The sequence below is a fragment of the Falco biarmicus genome, chromosome 7, assembly GCF_023638135.1.
Source record: "Falco biarmicus isolate bFalBia1 chromosome 7, bFalBia1.pri, whole genome shotgun sequence".
NCBI classification, from domain to species: Eukaryota; Metazoa; Chordata; class Aves; order Falconiformes; family Falconidae; genus Falco; species Falco biarmicus.
Window position 1 is genome coordinate 9,823,691 of NC_079294.1, and position 25,515 is coordinate 9,849,205.

The 25,515-nt window shown below is 52.2% G+C and overlaps 1 protein-coding gene across 2 annotated transcripts; it reads right to left on the reverse strand.

Annotated features, from left to right (window-relative positions):
* Positions 1 to 124: 124 nt before the first annotated feature.
* VSX2 (visual system homeobox 2) lies at positions 125 to 25,515 on the reverse strand. 2 transcript variants are annotated; one of them, XM_056346250.1, is made up of 5 exons: positions 24,866 to 25,515; positions 23,504 to 23,588; positions 20,513 to 20,636; positions 2,898 to 3,078; positions 125 to 1,919 (listed from the first exon to the last, which is right to left on the reverse strand). In XM_056346250.1, the coding sequence occupies exons 1-5, from the start codon at positions 25,305 to 25,307 to the stop codon at positions 1,525 to 1,527; spliced, it is 1,227 nt and encodes a 408-aa protein (XP_056202225.1). In that variant the 5' UTR covers positions 25,308 to 25,515; the 3' UTR covers positions 125 to 1,524. The 2 variants fall into 2 exon arrangements, with proteins under 2 accessions (XP_056202225.1, XP_056202226.1); XM_056346251.1 differs by having other exon boundaries at positions 125 to 1,856; positions 24,866 to 25,509.

Genomic DNA, 25,515 nt, shown 5'->3' on the forward strand with positions numbered 1-25,515 from the left:
AACGAAGGTGCAGACCTCCCTGAGCCTCTTTGGAGCTCCCACCTCAGGCCACGGCCTGACATCCAACCCCCTTCTCAGCTCCGGCAGAATTCATCCTCCCTGAACATCAGTGACCAGACTCATACACAGTATTCCCATTTAGTTTTATTCTGGTTCATATCTTTACAGAAAATGGCACATAAATCACAGATGCTGGATGACTAGAAGTTGTTACAGCTCCATATCTCAAACACCTCAATACTGAATTCTTTTCTCACTGTATATACATTATTTACACACCATGGGCTATCATCTAACACGTCAAACGACTGGGGGACAAAGACAAACAAGGGCAGGATGGAGGGGCCTAACCGTTGACAGAAGAAAAACAGTAGCTCTGGGGAAAGGGTGCTCACAGCTGAAAGCAGGACAGAAGGGTCACCTGGAAGTCACTGTCCTACGGCTTTCGGGGGGGAATAGCACCTTACCGGGATGGGAAGGTGATGGTACCATGGAGTAGGTTTGGCTGTGTGGGTCTGCATGTACTCGTGTGGGGCAAGCTGGGATACGTATGTACACGTTACGGGGTGTAATCGGGGTGGGTGTGCATGGCTGTCATTCCCTTTAACACTCAGAGGGTGAGCTGGACAAATTTAATTCAGCAAATACATTGGGCGGCTGTTGTTGTCTCTCCTGGAATAATGTATTCAGTAAATAAATTTGCCATTCAGCCCCCCTGCAGGGGCGCAGGGCTTTGGCGTTCGGGGCAGAGCCAGACCTGGCTGTGGTGGCCAGCCCTGCAGGAGCCAGCAATGTGGGCTGGGGCCGCATCTCGGGGTGCCAGGTGGGACCAGGGTGTCGTGTCCACAGGCTAAACCTGCTTTTTCCTGCCAAATGGAGGCAAAACTCAACTGGTCTGAAGCTGCGGCCCCCTCCCACCAGACCCCAGCGCCAGGTGGGGAGAGATGGGCAGAAGGTGCAAACCACCCTGGATGGAGAGTCACCATGTCATACACATGCTGCCGTGGGCTTGTCCCACGTGGGCCAGAGGCAGAGGTGATGGCTGGGGGAAGGTGGTGGGTCTGCCTGGGGCATGGTGGGACAGGGTGCCGTGGGAAGGGGCCTGGGCAACACTGGGGAGAGACGTGCACCAGGGAGGGCATGGTGGCAGGGGACAGGCTCGCTCAGAGATGGCAGATGGGGGCTGGGGCTGGAGCAGGAGAGAGCCCTGGAGCTGGTCAGCGAGGCCAGAGGGGCCCAGACCCTCCGTGTCCACTTGGGTGATGATGACGATGGGACACTTCCCAGTACCCCAAAAGGAAGGGGCGAGGGGGTGAGGAAGGCCCAGCGGGGCAGAGGAGCGAGGGGCAGGGGTATGCTCGAGGGGAGCAGGTGGGGGCACCCCTGCCAGGCAGCCCCAAATGCAGAGACCAGGGCCCTGCTCCCCGGCAGGGGCAGCCGGGGGGGCCTGGTGGTCCGAGGGGGAGCACGGCCCCCAGAGGACACAGTGTCTGTTGGGGCTGGCTTCCGCCACCTCTTCCTCCCCTAGATCAGCTTCTCTTCCTTCTGCAACGAGTTCAACTTCTCCATCTGTCTCTCATCCTCCACCGCTGCTGCCTCCTCCCCTGTCTCCGGCTTCCTGCCTGGGGCCGGGGTGTCCCCGGCGATGGTCCCCAGGACTTTGGTGCTGTGCTCCTGAGCTTTGGCCCTGAGGGCAGCAATGCTGTTTTCTCTCAGTTCCTCCTGGGAAATGGTGGTTTTGGGATCGGGCCCCCTCTCCTCCTTGTCACCCTTGTCAAGCTTGGGCAGGGCCTGGCGCTCCACCTCCGTCTTCCTCCCCGCCTCAGCCGCTGCCTCCAGAGACTTTTTGTGCATCCCTAAAAAGAATTGTTGGTATTCGGGTTTAGAAAAGCGCCTGGGCATGGGAAAGCCATCTTGAACTGAAAACAGCAAAGATAAAGAGAGGCCAGAATTAAGGAAAAGCAGAAACCCTCGCTTCACGCAGCAGTCACGGCGAGGGCAGCCCAGGCAAGGCAGCTGCCTGCTGGGGCAGCCCAGCCTGCCATCCGTGGCCTCAGGGCTGCCCCAAAGCTCTGTAATCGCTCTCCCCTTCATTTCTTTCTGTGAACCTAAAGCTAACTTGTCCCCATGTGGGGACAAGGGTCTCAGACAGCAGCCAAGCTGCCTGAGCTACACAGAGGTTGGGGAGGGAGTTTCCCCCATCGCCTATTCCTGTGTCAACCCGCTCCTCACACAGCCCACCCCTCTGCCTCTCTCAGTTTCACACAGATGGAAGGACAGGACAGCCCACCGTCAAGAAGCCAGACACTAGTTTTGGGGCAGAACCAGCCTGAAAGGTCAGAAAGCGGGAAGCAAAGAGCAGGAGCATAGTAGGGTGGCTGCTACCTCCATGTCTGCACAGAAAACCAAGCGAAACCAGGCAGAAATGCAGCTCCCCCAGGTGCCGAGAGCAGAAGGAGGGAGCAGGGTGCTTGCACTGGGATGTGGGGCAAGGAGAGGGCATTTGAGGGTCCCGGCTCCCCACACAGCGTGACAGGGCTGGGGGAGTCAGAGTGGGATGACCTCCTGCCTTGGGCACCGGTGGGAGCCCCAACTCCAGGGCTGGGCACAAGGGATGCTCGTGGCACAGGAGGCCAGCCTGAGCATGGGGGAAAATTCCTGCCCCAGCCAGGTCTCGCAGGTCAGGATTCAAGGACCAGCAAGGGATCTGGGATGAGCAGTCAGACCCTACTGCCAAGGGCCACTGGGGAACAGGGGATGGAGGGGGGCGGGGCGGGGAGACCTTGCCCCACTGCCCTCCACCCATGTTTTCCATATGGCTCTGATTTCTCCCTCGCATCACCCCCACCGCATCTCGACCCGCTTGCCATCCCCCGTGAAGGTGGCTGCTCTCTTACCCAGGAGCCAAGGGGCGCAGGACTCCATGATGCCGTCCTTGGCAGACTTGAGGATGGACTCGGGCAGCGGGATGGAGTGACGTACCATTGCACCGTAGAGCCCGTACTCAGCCATCACGCTGCTCCTGCCCCAGCACTTCTCCCTCTTCCGCCATTTGGCCCGGCGGTTCTGGAACCAAACCTGGGGCAGGCGACAAGGAGGGACATGGGTTGTTTCTGGGGAGAAGGTGTGTCAGTCCTCTTCCCCCATGGGAACACCTGTGTGCTTCTGCAGCGGCATGAAGTCAGATGCATGGATGCTCATCCTGAAAGCACTGCGACCTCTTCCCCCACGCAACAGCCGCTGCGTATCTCTCCCTTCCTCCCTTGCACGAGTGGTGAGGGCCAAGTATGAGAGCAGGTCCCAGCCCTCTCCGCAGGATGTAATTAATTTGCCATCACGGTGTCTTTTCCTAGTGGCTTTTGGGTCTCGTGCCTGGGATTTTCTTTCATTATTTACTGGGTGTCTACGCTGCAGCACAGGGCTGCGGGCAGCGGTGCCTGCGGGGAGGGCTGGGATGGGGGCGGATGCTCGGGAGAGGTGGGAGAAGGGGGAAGCTGATCTGTGCGCTTCGCCCTGAATTCCCAGTTTGAAAAGCCCCTCATCTTCTCAGAAAATTGGCAGAATAATCTCTGAGCTGTGACCTGGGGGGCAGCGAGCAGAGAGGCGGGCGGTGATGGTGGGGCGGGGGTGGGGGGGATGCTCGCAGAAATCTATTAGCGCTCTCTCTCCGATTTCCATTCCTCTTGTCTCCCTCGCCCTCCTCCCTCCCCAGCTCCCCTCCCTTCCCACCAAGCAGAGGCATCAGCTTTAGATGAAAAATTGCTTGAGGTCTATTCAGAAGGAGGCAAAGGAAGAGTCAGCCCCAGGGGCAGCCCAGGCCTGATTGAAAAATAAGTTAATTTCAGTTTGAATCGATGGGCCTCAGGCACTGAAATATCACGGGAAATTAAAGCAGCTGGTCCCCAGGGAACCACGCCATTGACCTGCGCTAATTAATGCCATGGAGTTACCAGGCCCCTCTCCAAGAGGCAGCCCCTCCCTCCCCACGGACACCCCAAACACCTCCTCATTTAACTAATTAGACTCACAGAAAATTGGGTGTTAATTTGTTTAGGATTTTTTTTTCTTTTCTATTTTTTCCCTCCCTTTCCCGGAAAGTATACGGCAGAATGGAAATGAATGGCAGGGTCTCTCTGGCAGATGGATGCTCGGGGTCACTCCGCAATCTTCTCCGACTTGATTGCTTGATTAGGTCGTTAGCACATTAAAAAAAAAAATTGCTTGCCGTCTGGCGCTGGCCTGATGAGTGGGATGAGGCGGGAATCGCCTGGGTAATTTATCTTTTTATACTGCAAAGAATTTGATTTCAATCTGCAGATATATGGAGGTGCCTTTGACACCTGTTTAACATTACAGAGCTGACAGCTTAACCCTCTCTTGTCCCCACCACCCGCAGCTGTGGGGGAGCTCAGGCTGTGGTGGGGAGCACTGGGGGACTGGGGCAAACCCCCACCTCTGCTGGGGGGACCACGAGACTGATGCCGTGGAGTGATGTCCTGCTCCCAGCTGGCAAGGCAAGCTCATCTCTTCTACCTGTGCAGAGGGGAACTGCCAGAGCTGCAGGGCAGGCGGGTGGCCTGCTAGTGCTGGTGACAGCCAGCCTTGACCATTCCTGGGAGCCTGGCTGGCCTGGTCCCACAGGGAGCTCTGTGGGGTGGGCAGTGTGGTGGTCCCAGCGGCTGTGATCCCAGCTTCTCCCAGCAGAATACACTCTGTGCATGTCAGAGGGGATTTTACAGCCCAGCTGCTTCACCACAAATCACCTCCTCTGCATGATAAGCAGTCTGATTTACACTTTCATACTGCCGATATGTAACCCCTGGACCATGGATGGCTGCAAATCCACCTGGGCCTGAGCAATGACCCTCAGGAGCACACAGCTCCCTCTCTCCGCCCGTTCCTCCATGCCTGTGACACACGGGTCTGCCTGGTTGTGCGGTCAGCAGGATGCTGGCAGGGTCGCTCACTCCAGGCCATGTGCTCCTCCCACCCTCAGAGCCTTGGGACTGGCTCGCTCTGCTCCAGCCTCAGCACAAACCCCTGCCGTTCCTTCTCACCCACCAGACCGGGGTGATGGGGCAGCCACCCCTGTCACCTCCATGCTGTGAGGGGGCAGCTCACCCCAGCGGGGCCAGGAAAGGGACCCTGCCTGTTCTGCCCTGGATAAACCAGTCCAGTCACATCTCTTGCCACAGAACTAACTCCTCTCTGTCTTCCCTGGCTTAGGGAGAAATTCCTGCACAACCCAAGAGCTGGCACTGGCAAATCTGCCCTGTTCCGGGGCTGCAGTGACACCTTTCCATGTACCCAGAGCAGCCTGCAGGGCTTGGCTTTGCACAGCTGTTTTTGTCACCAGTTGCCACACAGGGATCTCAGCCAAGAAGAGATTTGTCCATTAAGTACCAAGTGGCTAACTTTTTAAACTCTCCTCAATCCTCTTTTACCCTGCTACCTCTTCACTGATGCTTTTGCCACCTCTCCCTTTCCCCTCCCTCCTGCCTTGATGCCCCAAACATCTTCTCCCGTGCCTCATGCTCCCCTGCCCTTCTCCCCACCAGGTCTCAGCCTGCCTCAGCTCTGCCCACTGCCACTAAACCTGCTGCCCTGCAGCATCCCCTTTCCCACGGCAGGGCCACGTGAATGTCAGAGCCAGCAGAAGCTTTGCCAGCTGGCAGCCCGGTTTTGATTTGAGCTGATGGAAAATTTTCAATCAAAAAATGCTGATTCAATCACACAGGAAAAACTGCATCCGGCCAGTGGAAGTGTAATCAAAATTATCTATGACTTTCTTCTGAATGCTGTATTTTAATCTCAGCCTCCTAAGACATGCAGAATCTATGCTTTAAAGCCAAATGGGAAAATCAAAATGACATCAACACCTCAGTAAGATCATTCTGAGATTTCCCAAACCACTTTTTGTCATTTGACGGGCTTTTCCTCTTGGTTTTCACTAGGAAAAAGGAAAATCTGAAATCCTAGTATTTCTAGAAGAACAGAAATCAGGAGGACTGACCATCTTGCTTTAATACCAGGAGCCCTATCTTCATCTCAGGCATGAAGCTGCGTGAAACCAATGGTGCTCAGTGCTGAATATTGCTGGGATAGACCCCAGCCCACACCTCTGCCACAAGCCTGTCCAGAGGAGCTCAGAGGGAAGAGCTCAGCAGGGCAGTGGCAGCCCCCACGTCATTTCAGATCAGCAGAATTATTCACCGTGACCTGTTCTTGGGATTTTGCCCTCATTCAGATGGCGCTATCAGTGGGGATTTCTTTTGGGAGAAGATCTCACTGCTTGCTTCAAGTTTCTTGATGTTACCAAAATTTTCCTGTGCCTTGATTCTGAGCTGAATTACACATCAGTTTTAGCAATTCTGAGGTATTTTTGGCTGTGTTGGTACATCAGCTACAACTTCCAAGTATGCAGTTATGTATTATTGGCACCTCACTTTTCCTGGAGAGGGTTTTGCCCTTACACTTACATTTTACTCATGGTTTTGGTATTCCGTGTCTTCCTTGGCTGCTTGTTGTCTTTGCTTGGAGATGCCTACTGTACAACTTCCTCTGGCTCTGTAAAATTCAGTCTGCTTCAAGCGATGTTTAGGTTTGTCCGCGTTTCCTCTTGTCCCTTCCCATCACGTGTATCAGCTCAGCTTTGTGAAATGCTTTATTGACATGGCTGTGTACCACACGCCTGCCTTCTCACTTGCTTTCATCTGGCTCTTTGTTGCACAGCCCAGGGTATGGTGAAAAGACAGCGTTTGTGCTTCCACCACTTCATGAGCGATGGTGAAATCTCGTGATTAATTTTAGAATGAAGCACATCAGATGTTTGTACAAAGCTATCACAACCTGATGCACAGAGGTGTCTTTTGGGCCAATGTGCTACATCTTAAGACGATTTACAGCTTTTTATTATCACACAAGCACCTTCTGTGAAACATGGGAAGCTTGTTCCAAGAACCCTATCCTCAAAACATGGACAACAGAGTAAAGAGGACAGGTTTGTCTTGCTATCCACCAGATGAGTTAGCATCTAAGTTCAGGCCATGCATGCACGTTTGCTGTTTAGCAGCCCAAAGCCCTCTCCTAGGCTGCTCCTGAGGCTCTGCAAGTGCTGTCCTTGGCACACCAAGTGCTGGATCTCGGACAGTCACTGCTGTGGGGAGCCGGGGCAGCAGCCAACCACACCTCTGAGAAGGCTGCCAGACACCCTCCGTGCACCAGCAGCAGGAGAAGGTGATGCTCACTGCAGATTGCATGCTGCCGGTTGGGTATGCCTGCACACCCTGCAGAAACCACAGGCTCTTCCATATCCATGGATTTTGGTCTTCTAGGCATAGAAAAGCTGCAAGACCAAAATCCATCACCTTGCAAAACCTGCTCTCAATTTAAAGCAGAAAAACAGAGGGTGGTAATGTAACACCTCTCTCAGAGAGGACCTGCCCATCAGCTCAATGTCTATCATTTGGTTAGAGCTGAGCATCACACTCCAACCCCACTGACCTGTCTCCTCCAAGAGCAGCCACAGTCTATGAGCCAAGAGAGCAGCAAACACCAGCACCTTCAGTGTCATCTCCTGGATCTTTGTTCCACGTGCCTGTTGTTTTGAGGCTCCCTTACCAAAATCAGCAGTATTGCAAAGCCTTATAAATGGGGATGTTTTTAACCTTAATCATCATCCAGTTCTCACCCTCAGTGCCCACTGCCCAAAGCAATTAAAATTGAGGCCCTTTGTGCTCCACCACAGGGTTGCAGCATTTCAGAGTCAAGACTGGCAAGGTTATTCTTGCCAGTTCCCTCCTCTGAACCACAAATTATGATGGATACTTCTTTGGATTATTGATGATGCAGAAGAGCAAATTGTAGTAGTAGGAATCTCTCATTTTGCAAAGAGACGTGAGACTCGATGTGTCCTTGTTATTCGCATTCATCATGTTAGTTAGTTTGTTTACCTAATCAGCTCCTGAAACATTGTCTGCTAAAGAGAGAAATCGCCCTGAGGCTGGCCGTGAGCCAGGGATCTGAATTAGCAAAGGGATGTTTTAAAGCATCTAGGGAGTTACTGGGTATTGTTTCTGTATTGTTTCAACCTAAAATTTTCACTGGTTACACTTGTCTTCTTGACTGCTACTTTTCAAGCTGGGGCACACGGACAGGAGAATTGGTAGTGACCTTTTTTTGTCTTTCTAATTAAAAAATGTTATTTTCCCTGTCCAAGCATTCCTCATCTCTTAAAGGAAAATTCTGGCCTAGGTAATGGGGAATTTTTGCTTCACCAAATCTCACACGCTGCCTTTGACATAGCATTTCGACAGGAGTCTTTCAAATAACGAGCAATACGGAGCACAGGATGGTCCCAGCCCGAAGCAGTGCACGCTGCAATGTCCACTAGATGGCCACAAGCAAATGCAGGTCCACACATGCACAGGCACACATGCATGTCCACACATGCACAGACACACATGTACAGGCGCACATGCACAGACACACATGCACGTCCACACATGCATGTCCACACATGCACAGACACACATGTACAGGCGCACATGCACAGGCACACATGCACGTCCACACATGCATGTCCACACATGCACAGACACACATGCACATCCACACAGGCACAGGCACACATGCACAGACACACATGCACGTCCACACAGGCACAGACACACAGACACAGACACATGGACACACCAGCTACTTGCCCCACCAGCACATGCATTTGCCAGGCTGCAGGGAGCAGCCACACAGGGCTGTTGGCAAGCCAGCAACTAAGGCAAGGGCCAAAATCCCAATTCCTCCAGCAACAACTCTGAGACCATGTCCCCTGCCCATGGACTAACAGCACTTCTTCCATGCTGTCTGATAATTCCCCTGGAGCAAACCTTCAGCTTCAGGGAGCCAAGCTGTCACTCTGTACGATCCCCGAAAAGAAGCCATTTCTGAAACTGAGCTCTTCAAGTGAGGACACAGCAGAGAAACCCTGTCCTGCCCAGCCAGGCAGCCTGGGAGCTTTCTGAACTTCTGTGACATTGCCTTGGGTTGTAATCTGCTGTCATGGTCCCACCTGATGTGATGGTGCTGGTGGCTTTCTGACCCAACACACCCGTGTCCATCCAGCACCATGCCCTTCTCCCAGGGATCCAGACATCTCGGGCTGAACTGTGCAGAAGCGGAACTTCTCACATTCATCCACCAGATCTCTTCCCTCTGTAGCATTTACTGCCATGGAAAACATTCAGACATCTACACCAACACTCTGTAGTTGCTTTTGTCCCTTTCCCCACCGTGCTGCTTTGGACTGATCCTCTCTGTAAGCACAGCAATGCATCGGCACAGAGGAGCTGTTTCTCAGTGCAAGCTCCTCACACCTCTGTCTGCATACTGGTTTCCCCTCTTCTGGACTAAAAAAACCTGGTCAGACCCACCATCCCCCTTACAGCAGAATGCTGCTCCTAAAATCATGCCCAGCAGCATAACTGTCACTTCCCCACTTGAAGCTCTTTGGTGGGTCCTGCTGCAGACCAGAGAACACCTCCAGCTCACCCCCATGCCCAGGACCTTGCTGCCATCCCAGCACACAGTTCTTCCTGACAACTACACATCTCCCTTTCTACCGTCTTTCTTTCCAACGCAAGACTCTACAATGAGAGCAGTCAAATTGAAAACTTCCTTTGAAAAAACAGCTGTGTTCTCACCCTCGTATCGGACAGGGCTGGTGGCCCTGGCAGGGTTGCATCTGAGGTTGTCAGCACTGCAAAGAATGGCCTCATACCTTCCATGGACCACGGCCCCGTCTGCACTTATGGGCCCTGGGGCTTTTTAATGAAGTGCCACAAGAGTGTAAGGTCTGACTGGGTTCTGGGACTTCCTCAAATCCCTCCCCTGTAGCAATCACTTCGGGAAAGTTTCCTGTCCCCAGGCTGCTGGTGGAGACTGCACCACTTGCATAAGCCTGGAAATGGTTTACTGCTGTCTTTTCAAATGTAATGTCAAAATTATGGGCACCGTTTATGGTGACATCACTTTCTATGGCTGGTGTAAAGTGGGTATGAAGCTAAATGAGAGCAGTAAAGGTTGCACATGGGCTGCATGGCTGATTGCAGGACTCATCATCCCTCCTCTTACTAAACACTGGGAAAGAGCTTTCTGAGCTCACATTAGAAAGAGCTTTTCCCATATACAGCATGGCAAGAGCCCTTCCTGGTAATAGCTGGCATCATGTCTGATGCACCCAGCTCACAGGTCCAACCAGACATAGTGAGATGAGCTCAGTGAGACAGGGAGACAGTACTTGTCCCTCTCAAGCAAAGACACGATGGTTCATCCAAGCTTGAGCCTCCTCTAAGCTAAAGTAGCACAGGGCACAATTGAATATGAGCTCAATATGGCACGCACAAAAATGTACATGCTATTACTGTGCCACATGCCACCAGTCCTGCTGAATTGTGCTCTTAAAAGCACTATGCAGGCCAAGTATTGCTACTTATTGCAATTTATCTGACTTTATGCAGCCAAAGCTGTAAAATCCCTTTTGACCAGGGAAGACATCTTCAGCTGTGTCCCCTTGGCAAATCTGAGGTTTTCACCTAGCCTTGTCACCTCATGTGGTGACATGTTTTCTCACTTGTTGTAACCTTCAAAGAGTGGAGAACATCATCAGGTGTAGGGCTCCCACCTTCCCCAAAGGAAAAGTGTGCACACAACGTGCATGGTAGGTATAGTGAGATCAGTGGTTCAGCACACGCTTGATCTGTGCAACACATCTGCACAGCAAATGCAGTTTGAGACATTGATTTCATCACGGCCAGACCATGATGCTAGCTGACCAGCAGGTTAGCTGGAGCTACAGCTCCATATAAGCTGCCAGATGCTGGGACATGGCAGATAAACACCCAAATTCCCCTTTTCCTAATGCTAATTGAAAACCAGGAAAAACATCAGGGTCGTGGGTGCTTCATAGTCACATGAAAGCTTGGTGAGAGTGCACCTGTCATCCTAGTCCACACAAACCCAGGGAGATATTTGTCATTGTCACAAAGGGTGATACTGCACACCATCCTTTGGGTGCTCACAATGCCTGGCTCTGTTAACCAAGCTGCTATCCTGCCTGTGTAATTTCATTTTGCTTCCTTTTCCCCCCTGTTCTGCAGGTCCTCTGGCACAGAGGAAACTTTAGCATAGGTCTTCATAAGCAACCATATGCGATGAACCCTGTGACCATGTGGGGACATACCATATTATCACTTTCGCGTTACAGCAAGGCAAGACAGAGCACTTGGAGAAGAAATGTCACATTCCCTTCATGGTGCTTTTCAATGGGCACCGAAATCAAAGCTTGGGATGCCAGCCTTCCTCAGAGGCTGTGGAGCACTGCCCATGCTCTGGGGCTGTCCCTTGCATGCCAGAAGCAGCTGGATGTTGCCCTTTCCTTTATTAATACACACAGAACAAAGGGCAAACGTGTGCTCTGGGGTTTTCCAGAAAAAAATGTAGGAGCCAGAGGCTGTGCACCAGCAGGAGATGGTATCTACAGCACTACCTGGTGCCCACCGCTTCCCAAGATAAGGCTTTTGTAGGGGGCAGCCCACAAAGCCCCCTGAGGGCTACAGCACAGGCTCACCAATGCACAGGAACTCTTGGTGCGTTGAAGCCTTAGCTGGAAGATACCTACAGAAATGTGTTATGTATTAAAATATATTGCAACATGTTGTAATAAGTTCCCATGCAGCAGCTTGGACTGAGCACCAGAAGGAGAAAGTTGTAGTCTTTTACAATCTTCCCTTAGGAAGATACATGGTAAGGATGTTGTTTGCAATTACTTGCCTCATGCAATAAGAGATATCTAATCACCCAACCTCAGCAAATCCTTCACTAGGCTGTCGGGAATCTGGGGAAGGAGGAGGACCACCACAGCCAAAGACCCAGCCAGAACCATGCTCTGTCCCCGACCACCCCCCAAGAGGTCAGAGCTGGCAGTTATGTTGGCTGCACTGGGGTGGCCCTTCAGCACTCTACTCCTACCATGTGTCTGCTCCTACCTCTACATGTACCTCAGCCCTGTATACCCTTAAACTTTTTTTGTAATTGACGACTCCAGGAGTTTTCACATGACACCTTACAGCTGCAGAAGACTCTTGCTGCAGGCCCTGGCTGCTGCTGTGGCACTGACACCTGCAGCCAACACTGTCAGCTTGGGCTAGTGCGCGGCACAGCTAATGGTGTGACCTGCAGAGCTGGCAACGTGCAACCCGCTCCTGGACGCTGCTCGCACCAGGGCAGCACACCGAGCTCACCAGGACATTCCCAGGTATCCCCCATGCTTAGTTCACCCAAGCCAAGATCACCCAGGCGGGGACCCTCCCTCAGTTGTCACTTAGCCACTGAAGCCTTGATCTCAGTCATGGTCATCATATAACCTCAACAAATTCACAATCGTCTAAGAAATGGTGGGGTACTGTAATGGCAGTCATGGGGGACTCTGAGTTGGAAGGATGGCAGTGAAGCCAAAGATCCAAAGAGACCTAGAGATACCAGAAACCCCTGGTGGACATAAAACAAATTATCTTGGAACAGTGACCGGCACAGATAGTCATCATGTACATTTACATGGATGGGTTGGCTAGATCCTTCCAAGGGGTTGTTTCCCAACAACACTCGTGGTTCAGCCCCCAGAGGTGAGCCAAGCAGTGCCTTTAGAGAGGAAAGAGTAGCACGGATGAGAAGGTACTTCCCTGCTGACCCTGCAGCTGCAGGTGAGTTGGAACTTCCCAGAGGCATGGGTGGGCAGCCTGGTGGCACTGGCCTGGCTGAGCAACACGGGTACAGGCTCACCCAGCCTGGCAAAGTGCTGCTGCTCATCCACATGGTAGCAGGTTAGCTCCAGGCAGGCAGGAGTCAGTTAGCAGGTCACTTCTAGTCAACAGAGGGACATAATCCCCATGTTTATGAATGGGCAACATGCATGCCATGGGCCTTTCTATAAGCCACAGGAAGGTGACCAGCTCTAAGCAATGCTTCACTTGTGTTTCCTTGCTAGGAATTTGCAGAGAAAGCTGCAGCTGAAAGCTCTTATAACTACTAGCCAAAGCTTCAGCTCTGCCTTTGCTCAGACAGTCAGGAGCCTAACAGAAACCCACTGACACAGAAAGTAGGGAGAAACTGTGCTTCTCACACTCGGCAAGTCCTAAGCCGAACACCTCTTGCTGCTCCCAGGGCAACACCACTGAGAGTAGACAGAAGAGCACCTGATGCTTTCTCACAGCCTCAGATCAAGGTGGTCTCTAGAAACCACCTTTGCTGTAAGATACTGTAGCAACAGTTCATTCTCCAACTCGGTTTCTCTTTCCTGCTCCACAGACAAACCTGCCAACCTCACACGTGTGGAGATCAGGGTCATCCGTAAGTCTGTTGAGGACTAGACTTCTCAACACTGCACTGGCTTGCAGAACGCCACCCACAAAGAAGGGCAAGGAAAAGGCAGAGGATGTTCGTGCTGCCAGAGAAGAATCAGAAGAACTTGTTGAGATCTATCAGGGTAAAAGATAAACACTAGAGAGAAAAATAGATCCATTAAGAAATAAAGGGGAGAGTAAATTAACCGTGTCTCTAAAGTGCCTCTGTTATTGAACTGTTAAAAAAAAATCTCTATTCAAAGTCAGGAAAGGAAGAAAACTTTATAATAAAAGGTCATTAAAGGAAAACCTGAACACACAGCCATCAGCTGGTCCCTCTGCCAGGCATCCTAAGGCTGGAGGGGAATTAACTATTGAATTTGCTAGGCTGCCAAATTATTTCTTTTAAATCCGTTGTGAAAAACCACAGCAGTATCAGAAGAGAGAAAAGAAAGTTCATCATTAAAAGAAGGAGTGAATGCAAGTGTTCCCAGCACAGAGATTTCGGGTAGATTTCCAGACGAGCTTAAGCGATCGAGGAACTGCGGCGCCTAAGCTAACTTGGAGAAGCATTACCCTTAACCTACTGTTGTTAAGAAAATAGGGGGATAAACGTGGGGAAGAGTTGTCACAGCCTGGCATTAAGCCTGCAGAGCCATTCCTCATTGTCCTTTGTCTTTGCCAAGGCACTCTGATGCAGCAATGGGCTACAGCACATTTCGTTGCCTGCCTGTCTTTCCTCTCACAGGGAGCTTAAGTGCCCCAGCACTTGGGGGTGTCTGATCCTTGGTGACGGCATCTCCAAACCATGGAGAGATTGAAGGAGCTGTCGCTGTAAAGCCCAATCTCCCTCCCGATATGGTGGAGGAGCACACCAAAATCACACTGTCCTTTATGCTGCGGCAGCCAGAAACGTCTTGCAAGGAACAGAGCAAAGGCAAGGATGGGTGAGTTTGGTTTTATTTGGGTTTTTTTGTCCCATACAGAAAATTGGCCAGTGGCTAAAGCTGGCTGAAGCAACTCAGGGACTAAACATAAAGGGATAAAGTGGTACCTGGGTATACAAAAAACTCATAACTCTATAGCTCCATTGCTGCACTGAAAAAACACCTTTTAAACTGCATCTACAGCCCCAGCTGTAGCAGAATAAAACCCACAAGCTGGGCAGGCAACCTGCACCTGAAGAGATGTTCCCAGCCCTTCGTTTTCCCTCCTGTATCCTGCCACATTTTTTTCCTCTGTCCGAAGACTTTCCAGACAGTAATCCCTTTGGGAAGGCTTGCCTGGGCCCCTGCTCTTGCCCATCACCCAGCCCCTCTGTTTGCAGCTCTGGTAATTAACTTGTAAACAAAGTTCTAGCACATGGACTGAAAATGGGCCATAGATAAAGGGTAATGAAAACACTCCATTACAGAAAGGGCCAAATTAAATAACTCTTAATTGAAAAATGGAAATGAATATGAATTTAGATCAACTAAACAAGCATGTTATTGAAGAGGCAGCAAAGTGGATGAACTCCTCACGTACCAATTAAAGACATGGAGGCAGAGATGCACCATACGCCATGAGAAACACTCATAATAATATTCTCACCAAGCCAGTAAGTTTGATTAGTTTTATTACTCTCACTTGTACACTTCCTACATTTCTAAAAGCATAGGGGGAGTTAATGACCCTTATCTGGTATCACACTGCCATGGCTCGCCCGAGTGCTCAGTAATTATTGGCAAAGGTAGCCAGCACTAGCTGCTCAGCTCTATTTCATGATTAACTTCTTGCAGCATTCTTAAAAAAAAAAAATTAAAGTATTGAAATGGTTGGCTCATGCAGCAGCAACACTTCCAGCTTCTCTATCACCCTGATAATGTACCTGCACCCACCCTGATCGCTCTGCTGATTTCCCTCCAGCTATATGATCTCCATGAAGGTGCTGCATAGAGAGGTGGGAACCTGCTGGCACCGCGCCTCGAGCTGGCCTTTCTCTCTTCTAAGCGTGTCACCCAAAGTTTTAGCAAGAAGAGACAGGACCTCACTTACTGAGAGTAATAGTGACGAGCATAAGCTTTGAAAAAACACCACCACCACTACTTTCTGCAGCACTAGGAAATCCCTTGGTGGCCATTCCAGGCACAGATTCAGGAAAGGTCAGCAACTGCATGGAGCAATCAGCCCCATTCCGCGTTTACACCGTGGGATTAGGACCACAACTCAACGCTCCGCAGCAAGCAGGAAAAGCTGGTGGCAGAGGGAGAAGACAGGGCTGCTAAAGCGGCATAAACCAATTTTTCCTTCACACTTTCTATCTTGTTTCTTGAGGGGACTCCGTGCATTCACTCCTGAGCTCTTGCTCTGTGCAATACAGGTTCCTCGCACCTTTCCAAATTACGTTCACCTCTAAATACAGAATGTTTTTGCAAAACTGAAGCAAGGTAAGCCTCTTGTTATGAAAAAATACTCTTGGTACAAATGCTTCCCTCCGAAGGGCCATCCCTCCTGATTCCTCCATCCGCATTCAATTCCTAAAGGGCTACACAGCAATGCTGAAATGTGTTAATCTGATGGAAGCTAAACCAATACATTTTCAGTTAGGGTTTTAGTTGGCTTTGGTTTGTTTTTAGCCAAAATTGACCCCTTTAGCTGCCTGACAGAGCTTGCTGGATACACAGACAATCCCCACTCCTCGCACATAGCACCAGCATCTCCTTGGGGTTCCTTTTGCTTATGTGAGTAATTTTACTTGTGTGAATAATTGTCCCAAAATTCTTCATCCACATGATTACCATACAGTCATTTAACAACAAGAACTGACAATTTTTAGAATTTTTATTCTCTTTTTAAATTGATTAGTTCCCTTAAAAGGTAAATCTAATGTCCCCACAATGGCAGTCAAGACCTTATTTTTTGGAAATACTGATTAATCAATTTTTTGGATCAGTAGGAGACATACTGTAATGACACACATACACAGTCGTTTCAATAATCCCAAATCAAACTGTTACTGAACTTTAATATTGCAGATACTGGTGTTCAAAGTCTGGAACTGTCACATAATAAATTCAATAGGGATAACTTATCTAAAATCTACACATTACACTTAAGAGCATCTGTTATGAGGAACACACTGATTTAAGTCAGGTGTCAGAACACTTGTCAGCTTAAGGCCATTTTGAATACTTCAATTCATCTGTTAAGGATATACTTCCCCACACGAACCTACTTCGCTCGCCTGGACTTTACAGAATGGTCTGTGTTTATTCTAATAGAGGCACTTCAACACTTCTGAGTATTCTTTCAAATACATTGATTAATGCAGTCTTTTTCAATATCTTGCAAAATGGCCCCAGTGACACCTGGTCTGACTTGTGCAAAGTGTCTCACTAGGGAAATTAAATTCTTTTCCCACATTGCCCAATGAGAGGATGCTCATGTTCCTACCAGGAGCAGTCAGCTCTATATGGGAGGAAGATGCATGCAATGTGGAAGAGTGCTGCCTTGAAAAAAAATACACTTTCATCCTCTCTTTAAATGGAAGGTTTGAATATTTTTTTCTGAATCCAATGTTCTCTCAAACCAATAACTTTCTCGGCCTCTGATGGCTATTTGTAGTGTTCTGCTGAAGGTTTTACATGCAAGCAGTTCCTATATATCTTTCTCTCAATTGCACTCTTTGAATTTCACTTTCATATTGAATTTCATAGGTGATTTACTTTCTCTTTGACTACTACCTCCTGAGAAATAATTCCATGAATGAAAATAAGGGGTAGATATCACTCTTAGGTGTGGAGCCAGTTGGAACCCACAAGAAATGCTGTAAAAGTCCACAGCATGTGATGATCACAAAAATCTAAGAAAACACTTTCATTAATGACCTACAAGAGGGAGAGAACAATGTTGAAAAATGGGAGGAACTGCAAGCTACAATGAAAAGGCAAAAATACAGAACTCCTTTGAGCAGTTAGAAACTCCTGCAAGAAAAAAAATAAATACCGTGGCATGAAATTATCAGTATCATGAAGAAGAGAATAAAGATTCATTGTCAGCTGTCTCTTCCAAGGGGCATGAAATGATGCTAATAGATTCAAAGCAAGATTTATTTCACTTGTGCAGTTCTGCTGCAGAACTTCTTGCTGCAGTATATTAAGATATTTACATGTGTTCAGAATCCCAGGGGGCTGTCAAAGTACTCAGTGAGTATCACTAGGTAGCTGCCCTGCTCTCATATTCTTTTCCAACATCCACCTCTTGCCAGGCTCACTCAGGGCTGGAACTTAGGGCTGGTAAGGCTGTTACTATGCCTGTTAGCCACAGTTAATAAAATGTCATATGAAACCCAGAACACTGAAGGGACAAAAAAAAACCCCAAACTGTCTAAAAAAGGCTTGAAGTGGCTGAATTAGATAAATAGAAAGAAGTAAATATGGAAGCAAGTAGACCAGTGCTAATCCAAGGGTGTTTCTGCAAGGACTCAGAAGTCCAGCTGAACTGCTGTGAACACACCCCACCTGCGGCTGCAGGCATGTGGTCCCTTACCTCCAGGAAGACTGGCAGGCACAATGGGCTTTGCAGAAGAGCAGCCACATGATTAAGACTAGCGTGAGATTTATGAAGAATGATTTAAGAAAAGATCATCACAGCTTGCTGAAGCGATGACGACAACCAAAAGTGACAGTCAGGAGAAGAAACAGCTTAAATGTATTTCAAGAGCGTGAACATCATAGCAAGGGGGAAAGAATTAGACTTGTACAAAAGGGGCTAAAGTCAAAAAGGAACACAAGGTGAAATATCAAGAAGCATGACCAAGGCTGGGAATCATCTTGTCATGGCTTGTGACACACAAAAAGGTACGGACAAGGAAACTTCATAGAAGATGTGGTAAGGGACAATCAGGTGCTGACCCATGGGAAAGATCAGTGGTGCTCGGGACTCCTACGTGACCCTGATGCTCACTCTCGCAGGATGCTTGTGCTCTCACACAACAGATGCCACAGAAATTCTGCTGTTTGTCATGAGCAAAAGTGTTAATCACAGGCACTTTCTCCTAGAATATGTGCACCATCAGCAACATGTGATGTTCAGAACAGCCACATCATGGGGTATTTCTGCTGTCCAAGTCTAACATGATCTCTAGGGCAGAGGAGTCACAGTAAAGAGCGCTCCTTTGGTTTAAAAACTGCAGCACAGAAAGAGCAGGCAGTTGTTCATTAGCCAGATGATGAGTAACATGCTGGCAGCAAGTCAGTGACAGCTAAGATACGTTAGCCACTATTTCACTTCCAAATCAGATAGAACATTAGAGCGAGACTAGAGTCTCAGCACTAGCAGGATGCTCCAGATGCTGAAGCAGTGCATGCAGTGTCCAGCTCTGCGCTGTCTGCCACAACATCTCCCTCCACCTCACCCCTATGGCCCTCAGCTCTGGCCAGAGAAATGGTGCCTCTGCAGTTCAACATACACTGTGCCACTAGATGAACCTCTTCCTTGGAAAGGTCCGTTATGGGAAACCAAAGGATATTCTTTCCAGCCCAGCATCACATGGTGGGTACAGGCAACACTAAACTCCAGACAGGTCTCTCCCCTTTTCACTTGATGCTCTACAGGGTTGCGTGTGCAGAAGTGACCCTCCACCCAGTTCACTCTCTCTAGAGGCAAAGCATCAGGGCCTGTTGCTCAGAGCAAAATCCTAATATGTCAGGTAGGATTTCAGATGATGGGCCATCATTTCTGAAGACTGGTGGAAATCCTGCCAGCATGCAGGTTATCTACAAGCTGTTAGGTCAGCAGGAGTCCTGCCAGCACAACAGGATAAGAAGAACAACTTGCTTTTATAAAAACATCACTCTTGATTGAGCACAAGAATGAGGGCGGTGAGAGGGGGGCTCAGGACTGAGGGGAAAAGGGCTGCACTTTTGTTTAGGAGCATCTCCCAGTCCCTGCACAGGGTCATGCCTCAGCAGCTTCCAGCATCAGTGTTGTCTTGCTAAGTGCCCTCTGAGCTACCTTCCACAGACTGGGAGGTGCTGGGCATGCACAAGAGACTGAGCAGGAGAAGGAACCAGGGAAACCAAGATGCTCCCAACACCACGTGGCACTCAGGCCAATGCCTCTTACAGAAACTCCTGTGCAGCAGGCACAGAGGTGGCTACTGCCACTGTGCAGGGGACCAGGCCAGTTTTCACCTGCACCAGCAAAAATGGGTTCCAGGCTTGGCCATTACAGCCCTGCGCCTTGTGCAGCCGCCTGGCGGGAGCAGGGCACGGGAAGGAGGGAGGCAGCAGAAGCTGCTGGAGTCCGCCTTTGTGAACGTCACGTTTGTTCTGTCCAAGCACACTGTGCCTCCTGCGCTGTACACAGCAGCTGTACATCTTCTCTGGCTTTCGGGACTGTAATGATTGCTTGCATACTGGCTCCATGCACACCAAAGGCTGGAGCTGGCACAGCCCCGCAGCTCAGGCTGCTCCTTACCACCGGAGGATTCACCACACAGCGGCGATACTCCACACCACCTCCTTCTACCTCCTCACAGTGGCACAAGAGGACTGGCATGCAATTAAACCCCAAAACATTAAAAATCATTAACAAAAATTATCTCCAGAAACTTTCAGGGAAGCTTCACTTGAAGAGGCAAATGCAGTGAAAGTGCAGAGATGGTGCAAACACCTCACTGGGACTCACCCATCATTCCCACACTGCGGTCCTAGCTGCCTACAACATCCCTGTGCATCCTCCTGTGCCCAAAGGAGCAGAGATGAGCTCTTCCCTTCCCACACTGCCCACCCAGACCCGGTCTGCAGGAGGTTGTCTTCTTGCCTATGCCACCAACACCTCGAAATGCTGTGGTCTTTCCTTGCAGACCAGCTCCCCTTCAATGATTTAGGATTCCCTCTGTTATGCATATCCCAAATCACTGGTACAACACACCAACGTACAGCACATGTCGACATGCAACAGATCCGAATCTGCCAAGATCTGGCTGCCTACCCATTGAAAGCAGGGGAGTAGACAGCCTGGGGAGGTTTATTCAGAGCAGTGTCAGCCCTCCCCTGCTGCTGTCTTTTCTTCAGGGAGGGATGAACAAGGCTGAGAGGAGCAGGATAAGGGGGTTCAAGAGATATGATTACCTGTATCCTGTCTTCTGGCAACTCTGTTTTCATGGCCAACATCTCTCTAGCATATACGTCAGGATAGTGGGCCTCGTTGAAGGCCTTTTCCAGCTCCTCCAGTTGGTAGGATGTGAAGATTGTCCTGAGGGGAGTAAAACTCTTTGATCAAAAAACACAAGAAGAAGCAGCAAAGCTGATGAAGAGTCAGAGACAGGGACACAGAAGCTACAGAAACCTGGGTAACCTGCAAACACATAGCTTTTCCCCCATCTCCCATGTTTCTGTGCGCAAAAGGTCAGGTGCCAGGGTGAAAGGAGAACCAGAAAATGCCAGAAGACAGCGCTTTGAACAGTTACAAATCACCTTCCCTTTCAGGGACTTGCCTCTGGAGACAGTCCCTTCCCAGCAGCGAGCACCCGCAGCCAGCGGCGATGGCAGCTGCTCTTACATCTCAGACTCCGCTGCCTCTCGTGAGGGTCCTGGGGGTGTCCCTCTCTCAGAGCCCCCCTACAACAGCACATCCACCCCTGGCCTGGCTTAAAACCACCCCCCTCCTCCTCTTGCATCCAGAGGTTTCTTAACCCTTTGATAGTCACACTGAGATAAACCAGCATCCCCCCAGCACCCTGTCTGGAGAGGTGCTGAGCCCTTCCCCAGCTGCCAGTCCTCAGCCTCTTCAATTTCCATGAGCAAATAATCCTCCTCGGGAGCCCTGGTCCTTGGCTGAATCCTCCAAAGGTTTTATCCACTCTGCTCCCCACTGCTTTTCACTAGTGTCAGCTCCCTTCCTCTGCCTTCACCCTGCTGGCTTCCACTCCGATATCCCATTAGCTGCTCCCTGCCAGTTTGCATTACCCCATTATCCTCTAGAAATCCTCCTGGACCGCCCTGGGCGGGCAGCAGCCCAACCCGCCTCTGCGCAGCCAGTTCCCGGCTTGGGACAACCAAATTGAAAAATCAGCAGCTGGAAAGCCGAGACGGATGAAAGCCCTTCTCCAGGGGAAGGATGAGAAGTCTTGGACCACTTCCACTCCCCCGAGGGTTAAAACTCCCACCTTCCAACCCCCCTGGTAAACAAAACGCATTTTTTGATTAGAAGCTAACAACACTCGAAGGGGGGGGGGGGGGGGGGGCGGGGAAGAAGAATAAAAAAAACAACAAAAAAAAACCCCAACAAGGAATTGCAGCCTTTGTTCAAAGTAAACGTATAAATATATTATCAAACTAAGAAACATGTACCTCCCAGAAGGGGAAAGGAAAGAGGAAAAAAAAGTCTTTTTCTGAAATACATCTGAATTTCAGAAAAGCCCTACAATTCCAGAGAGCATAAACAGAAAATCTCAGAAATATCCTCCGCTCTTCCGAATCGAAAGGATTCCACCAGATCGATAACGTTACTAACAAAAGCAGCATGCAAATGCAAGGGACCTGCCTGCAATCAGACCCTCCTTTAAATTCACTCTCAAATCCATTCTCTTTTCAAACAGTTTTCCTTCAGCTCCGAAAAATCTGTGAACTCTAGGGACAGCAGAGGCACATTAACTCGTGTATTTTCTCTCTGTCGGACCGCAAAAAAAAATAAAAATAAAAAAATCCCATTTTGATCCAGTTTAAATTTCAAGCCTTCCCCTCCACCCTCCTCCGACCAAAGCACCAAAGCCCCGCAAGGCTCACTGGCAGGAGGGTTTTACCTGGCATCCAGCTGAAGTTTCCCCCTTTTAGCTCTCACCCCTTTCCCTTTGGCAATCCACAGTCCACTATCCCTTTCGGTGTTCCTATCCTGCAGCTATCTGCAGACCAGTGGCCTGTCACCTCCCAGCCCTTTCTTGGTACTATAGGTCTTAACCGTTTAGTGCAGAATACACAGCTACAGCTAGATGTTGCAGGTCTGTTTCTGTCCAGAACTGAAAATAAACCTGAATTTCGTTTCCTCTCTTCCATCCAAACCGCGACCTGTACACCAGCCCCTGCTGTGTTTTCACCCAGCCCTGTCCAGTCCACAAAGAAAACGAACCCGTATTTACCCGAGAGCACCCAGACTGGAGCATTTCCCGGGGGAGGGACCCCGGGTTTGGGATGAGCCCTCCAGACCAAGCCTCCTGTTGCACACCCATAGCAGGACATCCCCTGGGATGCTCGGTCTCCTTCTGCGCCGCATCCTGCTCCGCTTTCACTGGGGCATCTTTTAATCCACCCTTCCCGCATCGCGGCAGGATTGATTTAATTATTCCTAAATCACCCTCGGTGGATGGTGTCTGGCCTTCCTTTGTCCTGACCCTCCGGCCACAGCAATGCCAGAACCCAGCACGAGAATTTTCGTTCCTATTTATAAGGTGCAGGCAATCCAGCTGCATTTTAACTGTGGGAGAAGTCAGGCAAAGTCTATTACCCTGACCCTTCCCGAGGGGAAAGCGAATCCCCTCCGGATCTCCCCAGTGGATCTTCGTTTCCTTAACCATTTCACCAGCTTTTTCCAGCTTCTCTGCAGGCTGTGTCTGATTCCCAACTAATCTATCGGCAAAACATTTATTTATAAGTAATAAAATACTTAAATAATGGATAGAAAATGTCTCTTGCTGGCAGCCAATATTAAGATTGCAACATTAAGATTGGGGATGGGTTTGATTATTTTGGACGGGTTGATGCTATTTTTTTCTCCCCTTGAAGACCGGTGATCCGCATCCCGGCCAGATGCTCCCGGGCCGCTTGGCTTCGCGGCTCGGGATACCTGGATCCGCAAGCAGAAAAATGAAATAAAATGCCACCTGTGGCTGATGCCCCCGCTCCCTACAGGCAGGTCCCCAAATCCCGTTTATTTTGGATGGGGAGAAAGAAAAAAGGAAAGGGCCCTGGGGAGAAGCCGCAGGGGCGCCGGGGCTCTCGGGTGGCCGGTGCCGGGAGGGGTATTGCTCTCCGGGCCGGGGGACGTCGGGCCGGCCGGGCTCCCGGGTGTCCGGTGCCCTGGGGAGGGAGCGGCGGGAGCCGGCGAGGGGGCGGCCGCTCGCTTACCTGTGCCGCCTCTTCTTTCGTTTCTTGCTCTGGTTTAGGGAGGATTTAGACATTTTCCGGTCGCTGGAGGAGACATCCTCGGAATCTGCGGAGAGACAGGCAGCGGCGGTGGGCTGGGGCTCCCTGCCGGCCGGAGACCCCCGGGTAGGGCCGGGCCCGGCGGCTTCGCTCCCTCCGGCGGCTCCGGCCGAAGGTTTCGTTGCGATCGCGCCGCGGACGGGGCCCGCCGCTGGCCGCTCCCTCCAGCCCGGCGCGGCCCCAGCGCTGCTCCCGCTCCCGCCGCCGGTGCCGGTCCGGGCGGCTCGGGGCGATCCGCCCCCGCCAAGGAAGGCTCCGGGCCGGGACCGGGCTCCCGTTCTCCCCACTTTCCCCCGGAGTCGTTTTGCCGGGGCTGCCGTTGTCTCGCTGCTAAAATGCAGAGCCCCGCAAGCTCAACAAAACCGTAGGAAAACGGGGCCGCTGCAGCCCCCTCCCCGCCGCCGGGCACCCGCGGCCGCCTTCCCCAGCCCGGGAATCCCGGGCTTCCCCGCAGAAACACCGGAGCGGGGAGGGAGAAACTGAGGTTTATGGAGCTACCAGAAAAATAATAATAATAAAAAAATTATCCCGGGAGGACCGGTTGTCTGCCCGTGGCCCCTCGCTCCCCCGGGCTGCCCCGGTCGGCCACGTTACGGGCAGGGCGACGCCGGCTTCACCCCGAAGGAGCAGCCAGGGACGGAACCGGGACCCGAATGCCTGTGCGCGCGGCTGTGCCCGCGGCGGCCGGGGCTGGCCCCGCGCTCCGGCCCGCTCCTGCCCGCGGCGCTCCGCCACCCGCCCGGCCCCGGCGCCGTGCCGCTCGGCGGGCCCTGCTGCGGGCGGGGGCGGCGGGCACCGGGCACAGCCCCGGCCCGGCACCGCCTCGGACGGCCCCGGCCGCTCCCGGGAGGAGGCTGGGGGGTGCCCCCGGCGCCGGGGCCGGGCGCTGCCGCCTGGCCGCTCCGGGGGGACCCGAGGCAGCCTGAACGCGGGGCCTGCGGGCAGGGCTGCGGCCGGCCGCTGCCGTCTAGGGAAGGGACGCCGAGCGGCCGTAATTCCCCGGCAACGAGTTGGGGCCGCGGAGCGGTCGCTCCGCCGGGGCTCCACGCTCTCCGGGGCCGGGCGCCCCCGGCCGTGCCACTGCACCGCGACCGCGGCCCCGGACGGAGAAGGAATACTGTGCCGGCCGGCCGCCGTCCTCCTCCTCGGGACCGAAACGAAATCGCCGCTCCGCCGCCGGGCACGGGGCCTTCCGCCGGGGCGCCGGTTGCCGGCGGCTGCCGGGGGCTGCCGGCGGCGCTGGCGGGGCGCGGCGGGGTCCCCGGGGAGCGGGGACGTGCCTACCTGAGCTGGCCGTCTGGCTGCTGTCCAGCTGCCCGGGGGCCCGGGCCAGGGGCTGCAGGTGGACGCTCTGGGGGTCGGAGAGCACCTCTAGGAAGGTGGGCTGGGTGTAGAAGCCGGGGATGCCGCCGGCCCCCAGCAGCCCCATGCCCACGCCGCCCACCCCGGCGGGGCTGAGCACGGAGCGGGCCGCCAGCAGGTGCCCGGCGGGCAGCGAGTCCAGAGCGGCCCGAGGGTGCGACGGCGGCTCCTTGTTCAAGCCCAGGATCTCCTGGATGCCGAAGCCGGTGCAGCGGGGAGGGGTGGGCCCGGAGCTGGGCTTGGCCCCCGCCGCGGGGGGCGGCGGAGGCGGCGGCGGCGGGGCGGCAGGGGCGGCGGCCGCGCCGTCGGGCTTGGGCTTACCGGGCAGGCTGGGGGCCAGCGCCGCGCCCGCTTTGCCCGTCATGCTGCGGCCGGCGGTCCCTGGTGCCCGCTCCGGGAATGCCTGGGAGCCCCCGGCTCAGGCCCCTTTTATCCGCCCAGCCGGGAGCCCGAGCGGGGTCAGAGCGGCGCAGCCAATCACAGGGGCCAGCCGCGATTAGGGATGCCAAAAAGCCGGCACCGGCGGCGGCGGGGCCGCTGCTCGGCGGGCTGGGGCCGGTGCCCACCGCCGG

Bases quoted from the DNA above. Each gene is read 5' to 3' on its own strand.
- VSX2 (XM_056346250.1), bottom strand. From the start codon at position 25,307: ATGACGGGCAAAGCGGGCGCGGCGCTGGCCCCCAGCCTGCCCGGTAAG. The intron at 23,589-24,865 runs GTAGGCACGTCC...GTCTCTCCGCAG, and splicing joins CAGCCAGACGGCCAGCTCAG to ATTCCGAGGATGTCTCCTCC. The intron at 3,079-20,512 runs GTAATCATATCT...CGCCTGCCCCAG, and splicing joins TGCCAGAAGACAGGATACAG to GTTTGGTTCCAGAACCGCCG.